The 24,713-nt window shown below is 47.2% G+C and overlaps 1 protein-coding gene across 4 annotated transcripts in view; it reads right to left on the bottom strand.

Annotated features, from left to right (window-relative positions):
- LOC119383176 (dopamine receptor 1) overlaps positions 1-24,713 on the bottom strand; it is a 250,098-nt gene that overhangs the window by 17,759 nt on the left and 207,626 nt on the right. For all 4 annotated transcript variants that reach the window (XM_037651208.2, XM_037651209.2, XM_037651207.2 and 1 more), the window contains one exon: positions 6,589-6,777. In XM_037651208.2, coding sequence (XP_037507136.1) covers positions 6,589-6,654 — 66 coding nt within the window. In that variant the 5' untranslated portion in view covers positions 6,655-6,777. The remainder of the gene's footprint in view (positions 1-6,588; positions 6,778-24,713) is intronic.

Here is a 24,713-nt window from a genome sequence, read left to right on the forward strand (position 1 = left end):
TTTTTTTTTTTTACAGAACTAGGACAAGTGCTCATTATAGCGAGCTACCTGCAAAATGGTTCGGGTAGCATCAATTCAGAGAGCGCATGGAACCCGGATGTTTATGCTTTCAGATTGCGGGAGTGTAGTGCCTATTAACAGCGCGGTCTAAAATTAAACATTTCTTCGGCTGTCAAGCACTCGAGCTTTCTGAATGTTTTCCATGCACACTAAAACGGGGCGGAGATAATATTCTAAAGAATCCGTGTCATTGCCACGCAAGGAAAGCACTTCTGAAGTTCCTTATGCTCAATTCTATTGACAAATTCGGAGCAGCCGACCGACTCCGCGTGCGAACACTGGTCTATGGTAAAGTCACTGGAACGGGAAAAGTACCGCGTTCCCTTTCTCTTCGCCGCCGCGCCCTTTCGGCGGCTTCGCCACATAAATGGTCCAGCTCGCTCGCCTCGCTAGTGTCTCGCGGCCGCAAACGCACGGCGCTTTGGAGGGCGATTGTTTTTATAGGCTCAGGAAAGCGTGCAGGAACATTACGACATCCCGTATCGTTTTGAGACTTCATCGAAAGCCTATCGAGGCATCGAAGAATGCCCGGCTGCTGCGCTTTTGGGTGCAGCAACCAGCGGGAAAAGGGCAAGGCCCTCTTTGCCATTCCCAGCGGGAAAAAGGCTGCCAAGCGACGGGCTTTGTGGCTGCACAGAATAAGGCGGGAAAAATTTGTTCCCACGACTGATACCCGCCTTTGTGAGGTAAGCGCTTCATTGAGAATTCGCGAATGTTGTTTCGGGGAATGTTTGCGCCTACCCTGAACTAGTGCAGCTTATTTCGCGTGGTTGTCGCAGGAGGTTCATGCACAGTAACATTGCAGGGCGGCTCTTTATTATGTTTGGCGTAAAATTGACGCCTTTGGGCTCACATATAATGATCAGCGCGCCATGAAAACTGACTGCTACAGATTGGTACTGCCTGACGTGACTGTATGACGAACACAAATAACATGTGGTAGCATCAAAATAATGGCTGATGCTCTCGCGGCCGGTTCGCTTGCTTGATATGCACCAGAATCAGTATTGCGTGACGTGACTGTATGACGAACATAAGTACCCTGCGGTAACATGAAAGGAATGGTACGCATGTCATGTAAGGCATGATTTACATGCCATGCTCATGATGCTCTCGCGGCCGGTTCGCTTGTTCGATATGCACCAAAAATCGGTATTGCGTGACGTGACTGTAATGACGAACATAAATACCGTGCGGTAACATGAAAATATTGGTACGCATGTCATGTAAGATCTAGTTCACTATACATTCCATGTTTGACATGCATGCATGTTGAATCACAACGCGAATGAAACGTACGTATATTCTGGTATATACAACGCATGACCTGTAATTTATGTTCGTCACGCACCCATGTCATGCCATACCAAATTTGCTATACATCCAGTTAATAAAACGACCGGAAGCGCGCCAAGACAGTGTAATGGAAATCATGCCGTAAATGTCATGCATGTTATTATTTTCTTGCTACCAGCTGTCATTCATGATCGTGATACAGTCAGGGCGCGCAATACCAATTTTGGTATATATCAAGCTAACAAAATGGCCGCGAGCATACCAAGAGCGTGCAATCCAAGTCACGTCATACATGACACACAAGTCATGATTTTCACGTTACCGCTTGTCATTCGTGTCCGTCGTATAGTCACCTCACGCTATACCAATTTGGGTGCATTTCAAGCTAGGCAACCGCCCGCCATCGCAGCATGAGCGTGGCAAGTAAGTCATGCCGTACATGACTGGAAGTCATGATTTTCATGTTACCACGTATCACTAACGTTCGTCATACAGAAATAGCTCGTCATAAAAATTTTGGTATATATGCATTTCATTAAACGACCGCGAGTGCCCCGAGACCATGTCATGTAAATCATGTTTTACATGGCATGTCTGTCATGATTTGCACGTTATAACCAGTCACTTATGTTCGTCATACACTCCTGTCACGCCATACCAATTTTGTTGTGTATCAAGCTATCGAAGCGGCCGCGAGTGCACCATGAGCGTGGCATGTAACTCATGCCGTACATGGCATGCATGTCATTATTTTCATGTTATCACCTGTAATTTATATTCGTCATACAGTCATGTTATGCCATACCAAATTTGGTGTACATCCCATTAACGAGATAGATAGATAGATAGATAGATAGATAGTCGCAGAAATTCGCTAAGAAATGCTTCGCATTCAATAAATGCAGACAGGCGAGCGCGTAAATGCCGCGCAGTTCGCATTTCTTTATGGCGTTAGCACGCGTGCGTGCGCATGTAGCCAAGTGAAAACTGCCGCACTTTCTTTCCTAATCAGTCAGAGAACAACGGTATGCTTCATTCGGGGCTGCAAAAGCGCACGCAATGCGTAAAACATGCGTTACTCCGCGTGAAATCAACACCGCACCGCCGCCGCTTCGGCCGCGCTGGACCAAATATGGCGGCGCGCAGGACGGTCGCGGTACTTTTCCCGTTCCAGTGATTTTAGTCTATGGTGTAGAGCAGCGCCCCCTAATCCTTGATTGAAACCCCTCCCCCTCCCCTTTGGAGAAAAGCGGAAGCGGAAGTTCCAACCAAAGGATGCAGGATGAACATCCTGTCATATGCCTGCTCGTACGCAATGGTTTCAGCATCGCTCTCCGTTTCCGATTCAACGCACTCATCGGAACTTGAGCTTTTCCTGACTCGGAACTGTGGCTATCGTCGAGTTTCGGCAGAAATTCCGCGCGCCGTGCCGAGTCGTCTCTTTAGTCCACGCCACTTACTAAACTCTCGACTATACAGGGAGGCCACAAAGCGGGCAAACCCTGTAAAAGGGCGGCTGAAGGAAATGCGTCACTCAGAGTTCCGGTCCACTCGACCAAATTTCGCGGGAAAACCTGTTCCTGCTCCACTTAATGACTGCTGCTACAGTTCACATACTGCTGTTCTGAATTCGCTCTATCTTATTGCAACACGTGGCTAGCACCCGCATTCTACCACTGGAACAAACTTCTTGTTTCAAAACAGAGCGGACATACTTGCCCAGACTCCGCCATTGGAATTTAGTATTAGAAACGGATTATTGAAATACATAAGTTTGCTGAGTGCTGTGGTGTGTTGCATGTTCCGGATTTGTTGCAGAGACTACACCACTTCAGTCTTGCCCGTCTGAACGAGCAGCGAGGCGTGCCTCCAGGCAAACCTCTTGTGGACTCATTAAAGAAACCTTTCTCTCCGTTTAATGCCTCCGTTTCATACGCATTAGCATTATATTTCTGGTTCAAGCGTGATAAGCCTTGCAGTTTCTGTGTTTCCTTATAATTTTAGGCTTCCTATTCCGCTACCGCTTACCTTCATTCCTTTTAAAATGAAAGTTTTTTATGCCGAGCTCCACCGAAAACATTATCGACGTCATTTCCGTCACAGAAATGACGTCAGGAAAACAGCACACTGCTTTCCTAGCATCCGCGCGAGACGTTTCCTCATTCACTTTCGGTTCCAACTTCACTCCGTGTTACAGCTCTAGATGCACGGTGAGAAATGGTAGTGTGTGGCAGAAGCCCAAAAAGACAGGTCGCGTCGTTCCATTCGGGAGCACTCGGTGAAAGACAACAGTAATTGTTAGGGTTTTACGTCCTAAAACACCAATATTCGAAAACCACGAACCCGCCTGAGGTTGTTTAACGTTCACCTAAATATAAGTACACGGGCCTATAGCACTTCGCCTTCATCAAAATGCAGTCGCCGCAGCGGGAATTCGCTCCCATGACCTTCGGTTCAGCAGTCGAACTCCATAACCATTATACCACCGTGGCGCGTTATCCGGTGAGAGACGACGATGCGAAAGGAGCTTCGCTTTATGTAAATTCCAACTGCGCACGTTGGAGCTGCCTCCATTTTTCGAAAGAGACCCTGCAAATTTGCACACTCGCATTTGTCAACGACCAACGAAGCAGCAATTACTTTTATGAGGACGCGTTTTTCTTTCGTGTTATGTTCGATTCCTATGAAAGAGGAAACAAGCCCTTTACTTTTTTTTATCTGCCGCCTCCGGATTGAAATGAACGTTCATTCTTCAGCTTTCGTTTTTTATTCGATATACTTTACGCTATTTCACGCCGTCTCACTGTTCTCGGAAACAATGGGAGAAACGAGGGATTCCCGCGGGTTATTCCTCGTATTCACCTTCGCCGCTCGCGCGGTCGGCGGCAGAGAACGAGCTGCTCTGCGTAATGAAATTCAAACAGCGCGGAAATGAATTGGGCGGCACTTTCTTTGCTCTCAATTGGCACAAAGAGCTGAACAACTATGGCCGGCTTTATGATAGCCTCGGGGGTTACCCCGAAACGCGGCGCCATGGCCATCTCGTGTTTCATATTCATAACGAAATAAAACGGAGCGAACTCGTTCTTGCGTATAGAAAGCCGACGTGCAGGCCATGCGGCAGTATAGCTTTCTGCGAGATGGTTCATCACCGCAATGAGTCACCGTGAAAAAAAAGAAAAAAAAAGACGGCGTTATAATCTATCTTGGACAGTTTCCGCCATTTGTAAATTTCAATCGCAGCGTAAATTACCTGGCATACGTATACTGTTTTATCGCGATGCGGATTCGCCCCTAAGGCATAATGTTTGGCGTGTATATGTGTATTATATGTGTGCTTTAAGACCTGCGTTGAGTGCGAATTGAAGCAGTCTTTCGTGGAATCTGTTATCACGTATCCAATGGTCATTGCTGGTATAGCGGAGGCCGGCTAGCGGTAGGAGACGGGAGCGTTCCTATTGTAAGCCTGGACGTGTCCATATTAAGTGGTATCGCTGAAACGGTGCAGTATGGACACGCAGCACCCGGTGTTAAATGCGACCACTTCCGCGTTGAGATGACAGCTTATAATGAGGAGCAGTGGGAGGCTGCCTAGCGCCGTTTCAAACCTGATGTCCAAGAGGCCATCCCGGGTTGGGCAGAGAGGGTTGCCGAGGACTATCGTGTGTAGCAACCTCCCCTTATCGCTGTCCCTTTCCTTTTAAAATGAAAAAAATTACACCATCTCCCGCTAAAGGGGACCATGAGGCGATGCGAAGCCGGAGCACTTGCACGATCGCTTTCCGTTGGCGTTCGTTGGGCATGCTACCGACCTCGCGTCGTGGAACGCGAAGAGGGACGCTACGCGCGTCGTATCTTCCATCTAGCCTGGCCGTTAATTCTCACAGGGCGAGCGGGGAACGCGGTCGACAGGCGGGCGAGAGGGGGCAGCGTAGAAGAGGAGAGAGAAGGGGAGGGGACGCGCATGCGCTCGAGCTCATCGCGGCGTTGCGCAGGAGCGAATTTCGGCATGTCTAGCCCGCGTTTCAGAGGAAGAGTGGAAAGGGGGGAGAGGGAAAGTGGAGAGGGAGAGTGGAGAGGGAAAGTGGAGAGGGGAATGGGAGAGTGAAAGTGGAAAGGGGGATGGGAGAGGGAAAGTGGAGAGGGGAAGGGGAGAGAGAACGTGGAGAGGGGTAGGGGAGAGGGTGAGTGTAGATGAGGTGTGTGGAGAGGGTATGCGCATGCGCAGTAAGGGTGGTCACGCCGCACACCACCACCACCACCACCACCACCACCGGATTGAGCTCCGCCTTAAGATACTTCGCATCTAAAAATATTGTTTTTACCTACCTACTTACCTTATGCTTTCACGTGCCTTCCCGCAATATACTTTCATGTCCTTTTTTCGTGTAGTGTTACGTAGAGTGTATCGGTCTCGAAAAGCGCTACAAGGCTGACATTTTCTTTTCTTTTCTTTTTTTATTTGCTCGACAGCTTCCAATCGACGTAATACGCAAGATCAAACCACCGAGGAAAGCCTTTGATCGGGCCGTTGATAATTATCGCAATGTCTGGATCGCAGTTCAGTCCGTTCCGTCCGTGGGATGCTTGGTGGCACATTTCTCATAGATCGAATGCGGCGGTGACTTTGTCTCACGGTGACCCTGAGTAGGTATATAAAGAGCTCAATAAGCTAGCCGCATGTACCGTTACGTAGGCCGCAGTTACTGCCCTGTTTTTTGCCAGTCCCGACGATAATGTTCCGCAGTAGCATTCTTCGAAATCGTGCTGCCAGGATAGCGATATTTGCAATCAATCAATCAATCAATCAATCAATCAATCAATCAATCAATCAATCAATCAATCAATCAATCAATCAATCAATCAATCAATCAATCAATCAATGAAAAATGATGTGATTTCAAATGCTAGAAATAAAGTTGCAGTTTGATCGTTTAGCGCTCATTACATAAATCTTCTCACTCTAATTTCATGCGAATTCATCAGCCTTAACTGACGACGCATGGCAGACCTCTAGTAAACGTTGTAGTATATTACTGCATCCGGAATAGATAAGCTTGCTTACTGTTGAGCTATCCGGTTAACGTGGGGACTTTTTAAAAGATTCTGTGAAGATTTTGTTTCAACAAAATTGAAACGTCAAACGAACAGCTATCATCTGACCGCCGTGCGCACTTGCCAGAGAGCAACTTAATCGGCAACGCCGGACGCCGCAGAAGAGCAAAGACTGACCAGTGTTCGGTGGCTGGTGACAGGTTGTTGCTGGAAGTTGCTGAGGACGCTGTAGAGCCGATTCATGGATGAACACCCCGGCTACGCACGGTGGGGATCTTCATCTGGCCTCCTCCTCCTTCTTCTGTCGACTTCGGCTGTGGATTCGCGCACGGCACGGCTGCGTGCAGGACACTCCGTGGGCACCTCCTGGAGTGAAACAGACCAGAGATTGCATCAGCGCAAAGAACGGCGGACAGCTTTAAAATGTACACATAGCGGACCTTAGCAAGCAATGGTAAAGCATTCGTCAAGAATATGAACGTCAACCTCACCACAGCAACCCAGTTAGAGCAGGACAGAACATTGTCTCGTCGACAGATCTGTCATCAGATCCCACGTTCGGGTTCATGCGGTACATTCGAAGTACAAATTTCCAGGAGATCAGGAGAGCAAAAAAAAAAAACGGTCTTAAATTATTCGACGTTCGCAGTGTCTCCGATACTGCGATACACATTGCAGCGATCTGGCTTTTTTGTTGCGTTCGGGAGTGTATTCTCACCAGCATCATGTACGAGGGGGCGTCGTAAACATATAGACGAAACGTTATCTATTAGCTCAAACTTGGAAAGAAGACGAATTGCGCCACGTTGGACATTAGGTTAACGAAAGAATCTAACACAGACTTGGCGGAAAAGACAGTCACACGAAAACTGGTCGGTCAACCTTGGTATCTGAGGGGCGCACGACATACGCGATTGCTGCTATGCCCCGTGCTGCTATGCACGGAGGAAGTGCTGCTATGGCTTGTTGCCGACTTCTCGTGCGTTGTAGGTCCCACCAGCTCACGAAGCGTGGATCACGCATGATGTACGACGCGCAGTGGCAGTGAGCGACAAAAGACTGCCGCCAAAAGTGCTGCACCGTCCTGCAACGGACGCCTGGTGTCGATTGTTGTGGCGAGCAATGGACAACATTGCGGGAATCCCAGCAAGATTGAATCTCGTAGATGCGCCAGACGGGTCCCGGCCAATAATGCTAGCCGCAGCTTTCTTTCTTTCTTTTTTTTTTTTAGTGCTGGAGCTTACAAACTTCTTCGCAAACGCTGTACACGAACGATTCTCGAAACAAGCTTGCATTTGCCGGTCAACGAGACGGGAAAGCTTCTATAGAGCGTAAGCGATGCTCTGTTACGTAACTCCGCTGATAATATTGAAATCAGTGTGCGCAGTAGCTACGGCATACTTCTTGTCTGATGTCGAAATTTGCCTACATTAAACGAGAAACGAAGAGGGTGGAGGATGTAAAAGTGTGCATGCATCGAAAGCAAAATCCCCCTCACGCCGATTGAAATGAGCTTAAAGCCGGTACGCAGTTTCTTTAAATAGCAGTGATTTTACTTTCTACAAATACAAATAAAAACGAAAAAGACAGTCATTTATCCACGTAAGAGATTCTACACCAACTCAGTCCAAGGTGAAAGAAATAACTACGACAGAGGTAAGCAGAAACCTTTGGTATCGCTCTAATAGCGCGCAAGTTTTCGGTCGATGAAAATTTTACCTGTTTGTTTGTCTTCATTTATTCGACGAGGGAAGACACTTTCATAGTCGGAGGTCTCGTTCCCTTGACACGAATACTGCGCAATAAACCACCGATAAAGTTCGAACTTGATAGCGCACTTAAGTGAGTGAGACTCAGAATTAAGATATGAACTTTATCGCTGCATCACTGCCGTCGGGTCCAAGATATAGAGATAACAAAAAGAGAGATACAAGTACCATTAACCTCGTATCATCGAGAAGATTTACCTGCGTGATATGGCCCGTTATATTACGTCGAGGTCTTTTTTTTTTTTTCTTTCTTTCTTTCTTTCTTTCTTTCTTTCTTTCTTTCTTTCTTTCTTTCTTTCTTTCTTTCTTTCTTTCTTTCTTTCTTTCTTTCTTTCTTTCTTTCTTTCTTTCTTTCTTTCTTTCTTTCTTTCTTTCGAGGCAGTCATAAAGGGTACGAATGAGGAAGACACGGCACCACGGGCGAAATTCAACGCTCGCCCTTTGAACGTGCGCGTATCAAAAAAGTTTCGCGAGCGAAATAAAATGTGACATCAGCGCGTAGTTGGCGCGAGATGAAAATTACGGGGCCATGCACGCCGCGCGCGCTTATCGCGGCTTTTTATGCATGCGTGCTCGAAGGGCGGGGGTGGAATATGTCACGCCATTTTTGGCAGAGCCACCACAGTCATTCTCGGTTAGATCTCGCTCCATTTTACGACCTCCTCCTTCCGATCTTTTATTTATCTTTCTTTTCGTGCCTTCCTTAAGAGGGAAGTCGCTGCCAAGAAAGATACAGGCACGCAGCACGTTCCCGTAGGGACTCTATAGGCGTCATAACGTTCTCGGCGCAAACGCTTAGTGCTCGCTTTCGGAAACGCGAGAATCGTCTTCGCGTAAAAAAAAAAGGAAAAAAAACGAAAAAGAAAGTAGTTCTGTGAAAACCCGCTGTCGTCACGGCAAGCTGTTAACCCGGTTTCGCTACCCCGCGATCACTTAAAACGGGGTCACAGAATCAGCGTAATGAGATCGATTCCGAGACGACTTGTTGAAAAAAAAAAAAAAGACCAGAGTCATTTCCCACAAGCGGCTCGCTTTTCTATCTCTCTCTTCTTTTGTTTTTCAATACGCAAGTGCGACAAACCGACGCGACAACCAAAGCGCGTGCGTTTGGAGAGTGAGGAAGATAAGTGCGATCGGCCTGCTAACGAAACACGGGGGATCTACGCCGCAAAACGGTGCGGAATACGTAATCGAATGCCCTTACTCAATAACCACGTGTACGACGTTTTGTTTTTCTCAATTTTTTCCATCAATTTTATCTGGAGGAAAAAAAAAAGAAAACTTGCGTGCGTCACTATGTAGTCATGCTCCCTTTCCACCGATACGTATATACAAAGTTTTCATCTCGTGACACTGCTAGAATATAATCGGGATTCTGCGCAGATCATGCACACAGTTAACGAAGCTGTTGACCCGAAGGTCGCGTGTTCGATCCCGGCCGGCCGTCGCGGTCGCATTTCGACGGAGGCGGGATGCTAGAGGCCCATGTATGCTATGCGATGTCAGTGGACGTTAAAGAACCCCAGATGATCGAAATTTCCGGAACGCTCCACTACATAATAATGTCGTGGGTTTGGCAAGTAAAACCCCTGACATCATATTGTTATTACAATCATGAAGCCCAACATGGATGCATGCCCGTTTATTGGCAAACCGAAATCGTATTGAGAGTCATCGTACCCTCGGACAGGTTGACCAGATTAAGTTTACCACGGCAATGATCGAAGCCGGAAAATGCGCTAGAAATTCAATATTAGGTTCTAAGGTACTGCGTACTGAAACCATGATAAGATTATGAAGCATATCGTATTGCGGGACATCCGATCAATCTTGACAACGCGGGCGCACCTAAATTTGAATACGCTGGCGATTTTTGCATTCAACCCTAGGTCATAGAAATGCATCGGCCTTAGCCAGGAATCGAACCCGCGTCCTCGAGGTCAGCAGCACAGCGCCCATAGCCGAGAAAGCAAGGAGGGTGAGATACAGTTTATAAACGTACAAATATAAACATCGACAGTACCTTATATGCCTCTACCATATGCGGTGTCGCATATAATGTACAAGGCATATAAGGTTTCGCGTTGACCATGCTCTTCAACAAAGGTGACTGCATATCGAAAAAGAAGGCCCGTTGATTATTGTCGTTATAGTATACTGGGTTACGGCTTCGAGATCCTGATTTCTCAATGAACGCAAATGTGATCGTAATCGCGCGCGCCCCGAAGCGTTTACGTGACCAGTGCCATAAAACGAGCCCCTAGGGGCGGCGGCGTTTTCCCATTAGGTCCGGAAAGCTATGGGAGGCGAAGATGAACGAAAAGATGTTTATCGGTGGCGCAGCCATTATTGCGATCGAGGGCTTTCTCCAAGGGCGAGAGTGTCGTCAGTGCGTCGCAAATACGGCAAGCAGCGGAAGTCGATCCGCCTGTTTGCTTCTCGCAATGGGAACAGCACCACGTGCCCGGTGTTAGAAGTAAACAGGAAACACAATTCTGTGTGGTGAGGAGCTCCGCCACCGAGTTCGTAAAAATCAGCGCGAACAGGGAGAGAGAGAGATAATAAAACGAGAGAAAGGCAGGGATAACCAGAATCGTAGCATCCGGTTTGCTACCCCACACTAAGGGGAGGGGGAAAGGGAAAGAAAGATGGAAAGGAAAGCGGAGAGAAGAGCAGGCGCGCGGTAAAAGGAGTACAAGACGACAAGGACGCAGTATACGAGCGCTGTCTAACAACCGAAGTTTATTGAAACGAAAAACGAACGCAGCGAAAAGAAACGCCATGCGTGCACAGAAAATTTTTGGTGACGTCAGAGAAATGGTTAAGCGTGCGTACCTCGCGATATATCAAACAAAGAAGCTGTTCAGATATGCAACCATCAGCCTTCCTTTTGATAAAGAACGTTTCCGCATGGTGTTGGTTTTCGTTGCGTTCGTTTTTCGTTTCGATGAACTTCAATTGTTAGACAGCGCTCGTAATGTGTCCTTCTCGTCTTTTACAAACACGCATCCTTTACAACTAGCCCACCTCTCTACCTTTACTTTAAATATTCTTATCGGCAGGTCCTTGTATAGCGTTTAGTATCTGTGTAAATGGTCAATTCGCGAGCAAGCGTCGTCAAACAAGCGCGCGAACGGCACCTGCGTTCGTGTGCGTGATCATGTGCTAGTTCACGAGAACAAGCGGGTAATAAAAGCGCATAACTATTTTCGCACTAAATGTATAGGACACGTTTCGTGTTGAAATGTGGAGTAAGTGAACTACTTGTATATGACACCGTTCAACAGGATAATACGTATATATAGTTTTGCATACCTGCTTCGAGTCGCCTTTAATGTATATATATATATATATATATATATATATATATATATATATATATATATATATATATATATATATATATATATATATTAAAAAGTGCAGGTGTTCTGGTGCGTGTAAGCAAATAGGAGGGTGCACGCACTAACAAGCAATTTCAATGCTGGAGAGACAGTTTCAGTTGGGCGTCCGCAGCAGCTCTGCAGACGCAGGCAGCCAGACAGCTATTTCTAATCGACGCCTACGGAAGCCCAACGAAAACTGTCTAATGTTACGGCCATGGCAAGGTCGATGTGGCAGTTGCTTGTTCGGGTATGTACCCGCTTGTTTATAAACACGCACACACGCATATACAAAGCAGCGTATATATAGCCAGAACTTTTTCTCGGAAAGAGGGGGCGGGGGGTGTTCAACCATACTTTGCATGTGCTTGTATGTGTGTACACATAACAACACATGTAAACTTGAAAAATTTCGGGAGCGGGGGGGGGGGGGCGGGGGGGTGAACCTCCCCAACAAGGACACACGCACTCACACACACCAAGTGTACAAATGGGGGCCACAAATTCTGGTGCCTTGTCAATAGCACAAGCTCACTACGTGAGGCGCGCCACAGAAAACAGCCAATGGTGCCTCCTCGGAACAAATCACCGAGCAAGGACGAAATAATAATAATATTTGTTGGGGTTTTACGCCCCAAAACTACGACATGATTATGAGGGACGCCGTAGTGGAGGGCTCTGGAAACTTCGGCCACCTGCGCTTCTTTAAACGTGCACCTAAATCTAGGTACACGAGCCTCTAGCATTTTCGCCTCCATCGAAAATGCGGTCGCCGCGACCTTCGGGTCAGCAGTCGAGCACCATAACCACCGTGGCGGGAGAGAAAGGTCGAAAAGTGGAGAGGTTTGGGCAAACGGCTTGCGACAGTATTCAGAAAAAAAAAACAAAAAAACACGGTTGATCCCTCCGTCATAGGAATCGGAATAACACGAAAGCAAAGCGTGCCCTTACAGAAGTAACTGAATACTTACTGTACATTCATATAAGAGAGTTTGCACAATGTATATTGATATCTGGCAGCTAACGTGTATGCACCCACTTTGATGATTGGTGGTACATCTCCATCCCGACGACTGACGTCCATGTTAAATGATTAAACAAACCCTTGTAGCTGTAGTAGTTAACGGTGAAAGCGTAATCAGAGAACGAGGTGTGATAGCCAGAAGAGCGTCGCATATTGGACGCAGAACTTGGTAGCCATCCCGCGGCATGTTAAAATGTGTTTGAACACCACGGTCGGACTAGAGGGCAACGCAAAGCGCGTCATGCCGCCCCGTTAGCCCGGCCGCGATTTTTCTCGGGGCGAGCGCGTGAGCATGGAACGCGGTGTTACAGCCAGGTGAGGCAGGCGCGCGTCGCAGAGCTATTTTAGGGGCGAAGCTCCTTAAGGCGGCACCCGTTCGTCCCTCGCCGTAGTGCGTAACCAGTCGTAACGCTAGTACCAGATCTTGACCTCCAAGGTGGTGCCGGTGGGAGATTTTTCCTGTGCGTTGTTGAACAATAAAAAATTCGCAGCGTGCGCGTTAACTAAAAGCCGAATTCTTCTGTCTCTCATTCCCCATTAGCAGCCATTGGCATGTTCCAGTAGGAAACGTTAGTAGAAGTAGAAGTGTAAGTGTTAGCTAAAAGCCGACTTCTGTCTCTCATTCCCACTAGCAGCCATTGTTTACCTCCAAGATAGTGCCTGGTGAGATTTCTCCTGTGTGTGATTAAACAATAAAACTTTTGTTCAAAACGCCGTTGATTGATGAAATAAACCAACGAAAGACGCCAGATGTTTTCTAAAAGCAAAACGAAAGAACGCCAGATGTTTCTAAAGCAAAACGAAAAGACGCCAGCTGCTTAACGAAAGACGCCAGATGTTTTCTAAAGCAATGGTTTTCTAAACAATCAAAATTCACAGCGTACATGTAAAATTAAAGTGAGCTGCAAGTCGTCATAACTCATCGAACCTTTAGTATAAACGCGCCCGATCTCACGTCGGTGGTGATGTACTGGGCAGAATTCACGGAAGATTCACTGTTTACCGATGAACCCCCGCAGCTTCGCCCACTCATCATCATTTACTCCGTGGATATGCTGTGATTTTTTTGGTTTGTATGAGCATGACGCTGAGCGAGGCCGACGCTTTTACGACGCTTGGGCAAAGGTCGCCGCCTCGCGGTGTGTTAAGACATTGACAAAATTGAACTTCTATTGAAAACGCGCCGAATGGGACGGACGCGTAACGCGTTGCAGGTGCTAGTCGCGGAGGCCACAGCAATGACGAATTACGTTACCTTACAACTCCCAGAAGTCAACACCACCCAGCCGAACGGGAGAGTGGTAGATATAAAAGGCGCGTTCGTATAGCCTCCAGAGTCTGTGACCGTGGCGCAGTGGATAGCGTGCCCGGGATCTGCTGTTGCGAACCGAGCGGTCGTGGGTTCGATGCGTTGACGGTACCTTTTTTTCTTTGCCATCTGATTGTGTATATTTTTTCGACGTCATTTCCGTGACGGAAATACGTCACTGAAGTCTTGGTGGACCCCGGCATAAAACACTTTCGTGTTAATAAAAAAAGGCTTCTGCCCTACTCTCTACCTCATCATCCTCCCTCTCTTTTTTGTTTTTTGTTTTCGCGTTCTCATATATAGCGTTACATCCTCGTGCTGTATAAGCGACGACGCCACGTTTCGCTCGCCCCAATTGTATTCGTCCAAGTCGACCACTGTCCCCGTCCTTGAGCAGGCTTCGTTATTATTGGAAGAGAACAGGGTCCATATAGACGCAGCTTGCGGCTGGCATCGAGTGTATTCGCTACGCTATGGAGAACTGCGCTTCCACACCAAAAGCAATAACATCGTTCGGCCTTGAAAGCGAACGGCGAAATTACTGTGCGCGGCACCGCCCACAAAACCAATATGTGCCCACGATGCGCGGCGGGAAAGAAACAAAAAATAAAAAAAATAAAGAAAGCGATGGGTTCAAGCACGTGCGCCACTGGTGCGAAAACCGCGCCCGATATCGGAAGCAGCGGCACGAGGCCGTACCTTGTGCTGTGCCGCGCTACACGCACGCACGCACGCACACACACACGCACGCACACGCACACACACACACACACACACACACACACACACACACACACACACACACACACACACACCACACACTAAAGCCTTGTGTGCACAGGCCTCGAGTTTGCACAATGCACCGTGTGTGAACAAATACGGTTCCAAAGCGTAAGGATATAAAGAAAAAACAGCGGGATGGTTCCAGAGTATACACGTTGTTCAGTAGGTGGGTGGTGGTGTTTTTCAAACGGTGCGGCTTTCGGCGTATCCGCCCAACTAAGCGTTGAAAGGCATTCCTGGCGGAAAAGAGCAAAGTTGGCACAGCCCAGCGCATCTGACTTCTTGCAGCGGTATATTTCGTGTTGCAATATTGAGTTTTGCGGCGATTACAATAAAAAAAAAAGAATTTTACTTTAGCCTAAGGGTTGTATTATTTAGGTTTATTCCAGGCTTCAGCGTCACAGTGGGCCGTCGTTACATAGGAAGTTTATGCTCAGTATTACCACGCTGTATAAGATGAAAAGGTTGATGACGACACCTAACTTATTATCCAACATGCGCGGTCAGTTTTTCGTAACTAAAAGTAACATGTTTATTCTTCTGTCTTTACTCTTGCAGTGAACAAGTGAAGCAAGGATCAGAGGGAGAAACAAGGAACATAGAAGGTAAGAACAAACAAGCAAGCGATGTGTGAGTGTGCGTGCGCATGCGCGCGGGAAGGCGATCGCTAGACGCATATACGCATTCATGCGAAGCGAGTACAATTTATGAAAAAGGTTGCAGAAAGCAAGAGCCTTGCCTTGAACTCAACATCGAGACATGTTTTGAAGCCACAACAAAAAGGTATCTCAGTGGCACTGCGAATCTTTTCTGTCACTGATTTGCGCGAGAGGGGACGAGCCTTGCTGACAATAGCGATGTACTAGCAAGTGATATCGTTGCTTCGAGTTACAGTTGAAACTGTGACTGCACAATGCTTCGCGCAATTTTGGTAAAATTGGCAAGTTGATAGCAAAAAAAGATATATATATATACGTATATTACTGGAGCTTCGTCTAAGCTCACACTCTACTGTTTAGACGAACCGTTGAAGGAGACAAGGAGAAGGGAAGCACTCAATTAAATTTTTTACTTTTTTTCGTACAGCTGATAAACACTGCTTCACAAAAGTTCTGTCACTGACAGCGCAATTAGAGTGCTCAGGCATTGACGAAGCGCTATCTCAAAAAGAAAAAAAGGAAAAAGAAGAACGAAAAAAGGAAAGAAACAAACAATACGAATAAAAAAAAACGAGGAACAAGAGTACAGGTGGAAAGCGAAGCGAAAATATATAGTGAAAGAAAGAGGGAGTCCAGACAGGACATTTTAATTAAAAGCTTGTAAATGGCATTCTTGCGTCAGTCGTACATTTTGTTCCTGTTCCTGCTGCATGCGTTTGAAGTGGAGGCTACTGCCACAGTTGTCTTTGTTGCGCAAATCGCTTACTTAAGCCCTTTTTCGTCCATTCCTGGCAGCTTCTTCTGGTACTTCACTACCGAGTTTGGAAGATCCAAGCGTACGCGGCAGCAATAAGACTGCCGCAGGCGTTTAAAGCCAAGGCGACGACAAAATTTTTCGCTCGCTCGTTGCAGGACAGGTCCGAGAAGTGAAAGACAGAGAAATGGAGAGAGAGAGAAATAAAAGAGAAAAAAGATAGAGAAGTCGCGCCTAATCTACTACCCTACAATGGCGGTACTTGAAGCGGAAATAAAGGTAATTCGATAAAAGGGTAGCTTGGGCTAGTTGAAGATTTATCATCAACATATTCGCACAGCGCGAAATGGACGAGCACAGATGAGAGGACACACCGCCTGTGTTGTGTCCTCTCATCTGTCCTCGCCCTTTTCGCCCTGTGCGAATATACCGCTGCTAGAGAAAAGTAAAAAAAAAGAGGAACGAGATTGGGGATTCGACCGTCGTCCCTACAGAGAGCCACGAGAGCTCTGGTGTACCTTTTTAACACGAAAGTGTTTTATGCCGAGGCCCACCAAGACTTTCATGACGCATTTCCGTTACGGAAATACGTCAGCAAAATGAAAGTCATCAGATGGCAAAGAAAAAAAAAACTATAAGAAAAAGTTCCGTTCACTGGTGTCGAACTCGTGACCTCTCGGTCCGCTATTTCCAAAGACTATAGGCTCTGTCATCGCGAGCGAATGCACGAATACACAGTAAACACGCTGTTGTGTTTGCACGTACATAATTTCTTAAGCATTTTCTCAAAAGGCAAAATATTGGAGGTCACCCTAATCCTTGACTTAGGTGTCTGGCAGTGGCACTCGGACGCCGGCGTTCGTGTGCCCCGGTGTATTCCTTTCGATTCACCTTGCGTTTCGCGCGCTGCTGAAGCGGATCTCTGAGGCCACGTAGAAAGAAGCACGGGCTCGAGATCTGCTACGCCAGGTGCCGCCACGATCCCAGCTGCTCACAAGAAAAGCGTCTACTCTTTCATCGAACTCATTCAATCAATTTTCATTAATTATCTCGGCAGTTATTTGGCCATTATCTTAGGTAAACTTATGCTCCGATATCATATCTATTCAAATATACCTCTTAACTTGAGCCAAAACCACCGATTTGTACCAGCTTTATTTTTTTTTAAACACATTATCCGAATATTCGGGAAACCGGAAGTAAGCGCTCGACCGGAAGTGCTTGGAAAAGAAACAAGAGTGTTACTCGCTGCTCGTGCCAGTAAATAAGATGAAATAGATGGAGGATTAAACCGAGGTGTCAAAAGAGCTGGGAGAGCTCTGGTGTTCTTTTTTAAAGACTATGGTCTCTTCCGTCGCAAGTGAATGAACGCATGAACAGCAAGCGCTGTTGTGTGTGCAAGCCAGCAGCATAGCCAGAGATTTTTTTTAGGGAGGGAAGGGGGGGGGGGGTCACTATAATTTACGCATGTTTGCGCGTGCGTTTGTTTGTATGTGTGGGTAATAATATACGCATCCAAATTGAAACGTTCCGGAAGGGGGGGGGGGGGTTGAACACCCCTCTCTGGCTACGCCACTTGCGCAAGCGCTTGATTTATTATGCACTTGCCCAAGAAAAAAACAAAAGAAAAAAAAAACGTATGTCTAACCAAAAGGGACGACGAGGACTCCACCAAAGCGTAGGTATATGTTCGTGGAAGAAAACGTCTACATACACCTCTATTCGAGGTAAGGGCTCCATAAGAAAATTTGCACACACCCGTGTGTATCACGACGTTGAAGAGTAATTGGATACGGGTGTGCCAGAAGGAAATCTTGTCCTGGTTTCCGGATCAGGAGCACGCGTTTCTCTTCAACTGCAAAGATTGCGTTCTGATAAACCCACATAGATTTCCTTTGCGCGTTCGTTCTACAGCGAAACCGGGATGAAAATGCTGTTTTTCCTGAAAATTTCTCCAACATGCGGGTTTACAAAAAAAAAACTGAATTTTCGTAAGGGCTTGCAGTGCAGCTTGGTGTAATACATTCAGTGATCGAGTGCGAACTTCTATTAATATAACTGTTGGGATTTAACGTCACAAAACCACGATATGATTACGAGGGGCGCAGTAGTGGAGCGCTCCGGAAATTTTCGACCACCTGGGGTTCTTTCACGTGCACCTAAATCTAAGTACACGGGCCTCAAGCGTCTTCGCCTCCATTGAAAACGCGGCCGCCGCCGCCGCCGCCGGGATTCGATCGCACGAACTTCGGGTCAGCAGTCGAGCACCACAATCACTAGACAACCGTGGCGGGAAGGGGTGCCAACTTCTGCTTTTAGTCATTGCCAAAATGAACGTCAATGCTGCAATTAGAATATGAGCTGCAATTTCACGTAGCCTTACTAATACTGCATACTGAATAGCCTTACTTATGGCGTGAGGAGTGTCAGTGCTTAGATAAAAGTGTTGCTACACCTCGCCCCATGTCACTCCCGAAGAAGGAGCCGTGGTCGGTCTCTCAAACTTCGGGATTTCAAAGTAAGTTTCCGTTGAAGTTTTCCTTACCTTTAATCTTGCTTCCTTTACATTTTGTTAAAATGAATAATAAGGGACGACGCCTAAATCTTTCGAACAAATTGCCCGCGCTGCTCCTTTCCTACACCCGTCGCTCCAGACGTGTGTCAGCGCCCTCGCCTGTAACAACTTCTACGAATTTAGCTTTCTCAGTGATGACCTCGTAAAACCGATAGGGGCGCCAAATTTTTGTCGAGTATTTTCTTCCAAACCATTGCCTGCTGGAGAACTTGCCTCCAATCATGCCCTCGTCGATCCTCCTGCACTCACTCAATCAATAAAAAACAAAGAAAACAGACAATAATAATAATAATAAAAAACCAACGGTTAATAACAAGGACCGCACCCCAAAGCCAATCCGTGCGGAAGGCTCGCTTCTTGTCCGACAGAGCTGCGTATTGCTCTTGACCGATGCCAAGGTGGAGAATTGTTACTGCTTACAATAGCTAAATCTTACGCGATTTAAGTTGTTCTTGCGTTTATTTATACCAGCTCTACTGTACGTTTCAACGTCATTTTTTAAATATTTAGGGCGGGCGCAAGGAAGCAATAAAGAGCTTGGCAGTGTGAGGGCTTTCGCCTTAAGCCCGTGTGTTTCGACCAGCTTCGTCAAAGCGGCTTACAGGAGCCAGGTGAAAGAAAGAAAAGACAAAATGAAGTAGGAAGGATCTTTTTTATAAGCACTTGGGATGAACATCGTTGCCAGAAACTCCAGGCGGTTACTCTGCTCTGCTAGGGTGCCACCTAAAGATGATATATATGTCAGATGCCGAGCTGTAATAGCGAAAATCCTTTTTGTCAAGTCGGTGGTGCATCGTTACTCAAGAGTGCTCCGGGTGAGATACAGTGCGAACAAGCTTAGCTGGAAAACCTCGGCGTTTGGAAGGGAGCTGAAGTCGCTGACCTACGTAAGCTGTTGTGCTCACGTCGCACACGCACACACAAAAAAGCACAACGAAGTCCTTCACGTCCGTAATAACGTCCAGGTCGTAAACAAACAGCTCGACCTCTCGATTCGTCTTCTGTTGACTTCTAGCCGACCACGTTCTAGTTTCTTGGTTTTGTTAGTACACTGTCGTTTTGTCTGATTACTCTAGGGATTGCTATCACCGATATGGTAGGAAACCAAGAGGAAAAGCAATGTAGAAACTATCATCATCATTGCCCCCCAGGAAAACAGCAGCAGCAGAAGCAGCTTTCGCATACATTGCATAGTGGGCAGTCAACTAGCGCGCGCGGGCACCGCCGTATTGCTGCTTTCGTGCCACATCAGACAAGCAAGTGGACTACACTGCACAACACTGTACTGGTGCCCGCGAACTGGCAAGCAGTCAGCCGTACTCAGCCGGACTACCAGGTCGTAACTTCACGAAGCAGTGTGCCGGGTAAATGCGCCATATAAGCGGCCATCTCTCGTAAACCACGCGCGAGCCAACGAGGCCTATATACAGGGGGATGACGACCACGGCAACACCGAAGGTTCCTGCGAGGTTCCCTACGGGCCATCGCATCTACGATGCCGGAAGAACGCGGGTCACTACAGCGGCTGAACCGGGAGAACGTCGAGGTTGAAGACGGGGGGCCGAATGTGTAACGACAACCATCGACACTCACCCCACAACCTCGCACTTGATGACATCCCCCCCCCCCCCCCCCACCTCTTTCTTATAGCCACGATTCTCGTCAATGTGTGGACCCAATCCACCCTTGGTCCCCCGTTGATCCTTAGGTGGAAGCGGAATATTTATGAGCGGTCGGCAGAAGGCCCGCGGAGCTCAGAGCTGGCGCAAACGAGATCGCGTTTATCAAAAGCACCCACTGTGTCGCTGTACCCCATTCCAGCAGCAGCAGCTGTCATCACCTGAGCGCGCGCGCACTCTCTACCTGATTTAGAAAGATCGTGCTTGCTTTGATAATGTGCGTTTCTTTCGTTTTTTTTTTCGGGAAAAATGGTGTCATCTACTCGCTTACTGCCATGTGTACGCCTCGTCTTCCCTCCGCTCTCTGGCCATCTTTTTTTCATTATTTTTGTCTCTCTCTTATTCTCACTGGAAGTGATCCTATCAGGAACACGCTTCCGCAATGTCTGTTGAAAATGATTCTAAAAACCCTCAAAAAATTAAAGAAAACGAAAGAAGGCAGAGTGCACTTACATCGTTTTTTTTTTCGGGGTCCTGATTCGATTAACTTGCAGGTGTCCTATTTTCAGAATTGGGCGGAAGGAAAGGAAAAAGAGGAGCACATTTTCGAGTACAGGCGACTGGAAAAACGAAATGATTTGCCGCAGTGCTTGTTTATTGCCTATAAGAACAATAACACAGTCTCTTAAGGATAAGATACCCGAGCTGCTGGTGCTCGGGTATCTTATCCACAGAAAGAAAAAAAGCACAGAGAAAGAAAGAAAGAAAGAAAGAACAAGAGAGAGAGAGAGAAAGACACTAGGATCTTTGCTAGCATTTAAAATAAACGATGCGGCCTCTACGCAATGCAAACGCATGGGGTTATAATGAAAGTCTTAAAGGCCTGCTTACAGTATGCACATAATTTATCAACAATTACGACTGCACATATATGAATAACCCTTTCTTTCACCCGCAACCTTCTTTTTAGGGCGCGGTTGTGCTTGAAAGTAACTTAGCTGTATAAACTCCTGCCGCTTCTGTCACCGAAAGTAATACGTTGCAAAAGTAATGGCCACACAATCCCTGTTTACTTTAGTTTAGTTTTGCTGGTCACACGCATTTTTAACCCTGAATGGAGTGACATTGCCCAGATTTACGAAACTTGCTTCGCACGCGAAATGACTGAGAGCCTACTCACTCTGGCAATCAGGCGCGCAAGCTTTGTGCGTCTTTCCAATATCAGCGTAACGTGGTGCTCCTCTTGCATTAGCATAGCCAGGGGGCGTGGGGGGGGGGGGTGGGGGGGGGAGGGGTTCAACCTCCCCACATGTATATATGAGAGGTTGGTTAACCCGCTCCTCCCCCCCCCCCCCCCTCCCCGGTAAAAAGTTTTCGCTACGCCCCGGCCAACTTACCCGACGCTCAGCTTACTACCCCATATTTCCGTGCGTGGTCCCGAAGGTGCTTAACAATTCCCTCTAACGCAAAAGCGCACCACGGCTGCCATGACTTCATGTCTTCCAAAATTTGTGGAACGTCACCCCGTGGCAGACATTTGGATCACTGCGCCACGCTGGACAGGGACACATTAAAGCGCTCGCAAAGGTCTTCCGCGAGAACTGGCACTTATGCTGCAACGGCGCAACCGAAAGCAGCATAGCGTCTCAGGAGGGCAGTTAAAAAGCAGTTAAGAGCAGTCCTTTTTGCTTTCTCCGCATCGGTAAAACTCGAGGTATACGCGTACGTCGGCTATAGCGCCTCTTTGAAGTGCTCAAGAGACGTACATAGCGTTCTGCTTTTGCACTCTAAGAGAAAAAAGAGAGCCATTTGACTCTTTTTGCGGTGCCCTAACTTTCCACATATATAACCCTTCTTGAAGAGACACGTTAGGTCTCTTTCGGAGAGACGCACGTCCCGCGGCTCTCCGAAAGAAAAGTATAACGGTCTCCAGTGACCTTTTACGCTGACCCATTATCCCCTGCGTGAACAGCGTCCCATAATACCACGAGTCATCCAAGATGATACGCTTGCCCTCCTTGCCGTCCTGCTAATCGCTGGCAAACGATCCTCGACCCCAGCCGTGTGAACCCGTATTGCACAATGCGTCCTTCTCCACTACAGTATACAGCTAAACAGGACCAGTCGCCGATTGGAGTCTCAGCCACCGGACGAAAACGGCCCAGCAAACCGCGGTCAGTGCGCTGACCTGCGGTCGGCCTCACCGTTTCAGGCGTTCGCTGGTGCGCATTTCTCACCCGGGGCCGTTATGTCGAAGTTGAGCAACGCAATCCCCCATCTCCCTCGAGTGAGATTGCTCTTCGACCTTAATTCGGCCTCTTTTTTTTTCGTTGTTTCTTATTTTCTTCCTAAGCGATCTCCCCTTATCGACCACTCTCACGAGCGTTCTGTTTTCGGGTCACGTTTCTTATAACCCCCCATCTTCCATATTTTTCCTTTCTTTTTTTTATTCGTTCGCCCTCTTCAGGTAATAGAGCATCTTCCCGTCAGTGGGGAGCTCTTTACAAGGAAGAAAGAAGGGAAGACCGGGAGGAAATTAATATGTGTTCGGCGAAGGAAGAGACGGCTGGGAATAAGGAGAGGAACGATGGCAATGTGGGGGATCCTTAGGGAGGCACGGGAACTTTCGCGAAACCGCAGTATGCGCAGGTCGCCGTGATTGGGCTCTCTTAGGCCCGACTTCGTTAGGCGCTTATCGTTTCGGTTTTTATGCTCTATACTTTTACGTGCACCGTAGAATTACGGGCTAGAACAGTTGACGCCCGTGTGCACCGTCTTGGTTGTAATCTCTTCTGCCTCCCGACCCGCCGCATTGGTCTGGTGCTTATGGTGCTCGGTTGCTGTCCCGAAGGTCGCGGGACCGAATCTTGGCAGCGGCGGCCGCATTTTCAATGGAGGCGAAAATGCTTGAGGCCCGTGTACTTACATTTAGTTGGCTGTTAAAGAACCCCAGGTGGTCGAAATTTCCGGAGCCCTCCACTACGGGTTTGCTCATAATCCTATCGTGGTTTTGGGACGTTAAATCCCAAATATTATTATTATTCGCCTCCCGATGCTGAAAAAGAAGAGTATAAATGGAAGATCATCGCTGAGCGGTGAGTCGGAATCGGAACCATCCCGTACTTGATTGAGACTCGACCAACAAAAGCTGCATTGGCGAAATGTTTCATGAGTTTAAAGTTTCAGAAACAACAACAACAACAACAACAACAACAACAACAACAACAACAACAACAACAACAACAACAACAACAACAACAACAACAACAACGGAGCTCCGAAAGTTGTTTCGTTTTACTCAGAGAAAGTTGAAGGCAACAAATGCGGTCTACATAGCTTGTTTTGGACTGATTGACAGGATTCGTGTGAAAACAGTGCAAAGACGTTTCGGAAGTGATTATGATTTGTTTGGAGCAGAAATAATTAAGATATCACCAAAAGCGTCCGTTGAGGAATTTGTAAAAAACCGAACTGCAGCGCTAATGCATCTTTAGCAGACAAAATAAAAACGTGTTTCGGCACCGTTCCAAAACACGTCGCCTTCTCTCCTATCACTGACATCTTCACGTTCTGCCTTTCGTTACCCCCAGCCTTCCAGTTTAACTCTTTCACAGCCGTATGCTTTTCCGGTTAACGACCTGGCTCCCACTTCTAAGTTGAGACCAATTAGTTTTTTACCAGAAGTTTCCAGAACGGGTGATCAAAATCTTTGAAACAAAACTTGAAAATAAGATATAGCCCAATAAATCGGCTAAGTGTTATCGTAAGGACGTAGTTATTTCTTTTCCGTCCATAACACGTGTACGTTGTCCCACAGGTAATGTCTCCTTAAGCCTACATTAGCTTTGAGATTGATGCTTAGCTCGAACTGTTCCCCAAAGCGCACTCTTTGCGTGGTCGCTCAATATCGGGCCCCGCCGCTCTCAGAGGCCCATACGACAGTTCGCGAAACAATTTACTGATGCAAGTAAGGAAAGAGAACGGAAAAAAGAAATTTAGGCTTCGCTTTAATTGCATCGGAACCATACACTCTTCGTGTGGTCTGTCGCAATCGGGACCCCTGTCATTCTGTAATGCCGCATTTCGCAAAGTGATTTAGTTGTTCAAGTAATAAAGAAAAAAAAGTAAGAGGACGGCGCTGTATGGGATAATGCACGAGCGTTAGTTGACAGCAAACTGTCGGAACGTATTTTAACTTGCGACATAATTAAACGCATCGCCGGGGTTTCACGAACTGGATCGTTTGCGCCGCCGGCTACGGCTTTCGAGATTTATAAAGCGCCTAGTGAAAGCGGGAAGAAGTTTTGCTTGATTGCGAACGCTTTCGTGCAATCGGCGCTCCAATTAACAAACGCAGACATGATGAAAGGCGACCCGCTGCACTTTGAAAGCACTTGTCAATTTTTTTTCTGACTGTAAGGCAAAGT

The sequence above is a fragment of the Rhipicephalus sanguineus genome, chromosome 2 (assembly GCF_013339695.2).
Source record: "Rhipicephalus sanguineus isolate Rsan-2018 chromosome 2, BIME_Rsan_1.4, whole genome shotgun sequence".
Lineage (NCBI taxonomy): Eukaryota > Metazoa > Arthropoda > Arachnida > Ixodida > Ixodidae > Rhipicephalus > Rhipicephalus sanguineus.